This window comes from Aplysia californica, unplaced genomic scaffold (assembly GCF_000002075.1).
Source record: "Aplysia californica isolate F4 #8 unplaced genomic scaffold, AplCal3.0 scaffold00200, whole genome shotgun sequence".
Taxonomy (NCBI): Eukaryota; Metazoa; Mollusca; class Gastropoda; order Aplysiida; family Aplysiidae; genus Aplysia; species Aplysia californica.
In genome coordinates, this window is record NW_004797470.1 from 421,218 (window position 1) to 424,608 (window position 3,391).

Consider the following 3,391-nt stretch of genomic DNA (forward strand, 5'->3'; position numbering starts at 1 on the left):
GTGTTTTACTATCGTATCCATACGACGTGGGGAACTCTGTGCCACCACTTAACCCTATCCGTACGTCGTGTTTTACTATCGTATCCATAGGACGTGGGGAACTCTGTGCCACCACTTTCAAAGAGGAAATTAACGCGTTAATCCGATCCATACACTTTGCATAGCAGTCTGTCAAAATGATTTTCTGAGAAATACTGAAAGTTTCAAAGACATCTTCGTACTAGAAGTATTCTAAAATGTGAAGAATACAATCCGGGGGTACAAAATGACCCCAGGGTGTACGGATAAGGTTACGAGGCGGTATTCCGACCCTCCAGAGAGACCCCTCTTGGGATGAGATCATAGTGAGGTTAAATAAGTATTTAAGAACACTATGGATGAGAGGGATACCATCCCTGTTGAAAGACCGTCGAGATACTTGACAAAATTCTCCCAGTTCGGGGATCAAACTCGGGTTTCCGGTGTGCAGCGAAACACCCCACCACTACACCGCAGACACCGATCTCCATTTGTTGTTGGGTCTGTCTATCTATCAAGCTTTTTTTCCTTGCCACTCACTGTCGTGTCGGTGTGTTTATGGCTATCAGTCTCCATTTCCTTCCTCTAATAAATGGTTGCTTTTAAGCACAAGGGGGCTATCCAGAAAAATGCTGTTTTGAGAAGATCAAGGATAAGTTGTTGCCCCTTGTTCAGTTTCTTTACAAGAAAGGGGAGTGTTCTCTATAACCAAACAAATATGTACATCAATGAAACCAATACTTCTCCCGTAGGTAGGGCAAGCACACTTTTGGTGTAGGTCAAGATTTCTGGAAATGTCCGTATTATTGTGTCGTTGAGTTTCTATCTATTAGTCTTGCTTTGACCTTCTCTTAGTAGATCTAAATGACGGTGTTACTGTGTTTGTGTGTTTCTGTTTATCAGTCTTGCTTTGACCTTCTCTTAATAGATCTAAATGACGGTGTTACTGTGTTTGTGTGTTTCTGTTTATCAGTCTTGCTTTGACCTACCACGAATAAGTCACTATACCGTAGAAATACAAAGCCTACGTTACCCACTTGTGAGAAATTTGGCGTCAACAATTTGGTTTCATATCATGTCAAGTTTTTTCAAATGCAGTTCTTTAAATATCTTGATAACGACTCCAAATGGTCTTACGAGTTTGATCAAGCGGATGGTACATTTGGTTTCCGACCGCACGGTCTTAGTAACTCAAAACGGCCCAAAATGTCAGCCGCACTTGGATGACCTTATGCAGTTGCGAGCGCCGTAAAGCTCTTACTAAACTATTCTAAAAAATTGTCCGTTAGAACTTTGTAATTGTGAGATAGAGACGTCTCCGTGTTATTGTGTCGGTGAGTTTCTGTCTACTCCAACTCACTGATGTGGGTGGTTGGCGGGTGCTCTGGTGTGGTTTGCTCCTTCTTTCCTATCAAACATCTATCGTCCATATCTCTCCTCCTTCTTTTTTGTGTTTGTTACTCTCTTGTAACCCATCTATTCTTCGGCACTTATATGACCTTATTGTGTTGCAAGTGCCGTAAAACTCTTACAAAAACAATGTGCGACAAAAAACTCACTGGCGTCTGGCGTGGTTTTTGTATGCCAGGATCTCGTCCACAAGGACGCGGCCCGCTGGGGCGCCACCACACAGAGCTACATCCAGCTGACCATGGCCCAGTCACACGTCCGGCCGCAGGTAGGTGCTGTATGTGTCATTAACTCTTTCACTGCCCCCAGGTGGGTGCTGTAGGTGTCGTTAACCCTTTCACTGCCCCCAGGTGGGTGCTGTAGGTGTCGTTAACCCTTTCACTGCCCCCAGGTGGGTGCTGTATGTGTCATTAACTCTTTCACTGCCCCCAGGTTGGTGATGTAGGTGTCGTTAACCCTTTCACTGCCCCCAGGTGGGTGTTGTAGGTGTCGTTAACCCCTTCACTGCACTCAGGCTGGTGTTGTAGGTGTCATTAACCCTTTCACTGCCCCCAGGTGGGTGTTGTATGTGTCATTAACTCTTTCACTGCCCCCAGGTGGGTGCTGTATGTGTCGTTAACCCTTTCACTGCCCCCAGGTGGGTGTTGTAGATGTAATTAACCCTTTCACTGCACTCATGTTGGTGTTGAAGATGTCGTTAACCCTTTCACTTTCACTGCTCCTATGTTGGAGTTGAAGATGTAGTTAACCCTTTCGCTTTCACAGCCCCCAGGTGGGTGTTGTAGGTGTCGTTAACCCTTTCACTGCATTGCTAGCGATTGTACAAAGCCCTTGATTGGATTACGGAGCTGGTCTAGTAATGACGTCCACCAAAGACTCAAAAATGCATGGATCGCTTTTGTGAACTTAAAAACTATATGGAAATCAACGATCATCTCTTTGAAGACTAAATTTAAAATATAAAACAGAAGTATTTTGGCTGTATTGACGTATGGTTCAGAGATATGGAAAACAAATAAAACAATTAAATGAAAATTGAAAAGCTTCCAAGCAAAATGTCTACGAAGAATTTTACTAATAAAATGGAATTATTTTACAAAAGCGATCCTTGCATTTTTGAGTCTTTGGTGGGCATCGTCAAGGCAGTCTGCAGGTTTGGATATAATGCTGCCAAGGTACTTGAGTTAACTAATTTCTGCAAGGGGTTCTCCATAAAGTGTTATGGGTGTAGTTTCTGATGATAGTCGTAGTACTTCTGTTCTGGATACATTTATTATAAGGCCTACTTTTTCCGCAGCTTTTGCTAGTTTGTCTGTACTATACCTGTCTTTGGTTGCATTTCATTTACTGTCGTGGTTATGGTCATTAGCTGTTTTAGAATGTTTGTTTTGTGCAGATAGTCAAAGTTACTTCGGTACCAAACAAACGAAAATGCCTCTCATTTGAAACCAAGCTAATTTTGACTGAAAAAATCGAATACATTCTACATTACTTGCTCGGTGCCTATGATTTTCTACACATAAACCTTATATTTATTTGCTGTAACGAACACTCGGATTCTACGAAATTGAAGGCCAGGGTGTGTGCTTGTTTGTGTGTGTGTGTGTGTGTGTGTGTTTGTGTGGATTTGTCTGTGTTTGTGAGTGTATGTGTGTGTGTTTGTGTGTGTGTGTTTGTGTGTGTGTGTGTTTGTGTGTGTGTGTGTGTGTCTTTGTGTGTGTGTGTGTGCTTATGTGTGTTTGTTTGTGTGTGTGTGTGTTTGTGTGTGTTTGTGTGTGTTTGTGAGTGTATGTGTGTGTGTTTGTGTGTGTGTGTTTGTGTGTGTGTGTGTTTGTGTGTGTGTGTGTGTGTCTTTGTGTGTGTGTGTGTGCTTATGTGTGTTTGTTTGTGTGTGTGTGTGTTTGTGTGTGTTTGTGTGTGTTTGTGAGTGTATGTGTGTGTGTTTGTGTGTGTGTGTTTGTGT

The 3,391-nt window shown here is 42.7% G+C and overlaps 1 protein-coding gene across 1 annotated transcript in view; it reads left to right on the top strand.

The window, feature by feature from the left end:
- Positions 1-3,391, top strand: part of LOC106010962 (thymidine kinase 2, mitochondrial) — a gene marked incomplete in the record, with an annotated part of 39,157 nt that overhangs the window by 15,931 nt on the left and 19,835 nt on the right. The window contains 1 exon segment of the mRNA XM_035969951.1: positions 1,607-1,690. Within this exon segment, the coding sequence (XP_035825844.1) occupies positions 1,607-1,690 (84 nt within the window).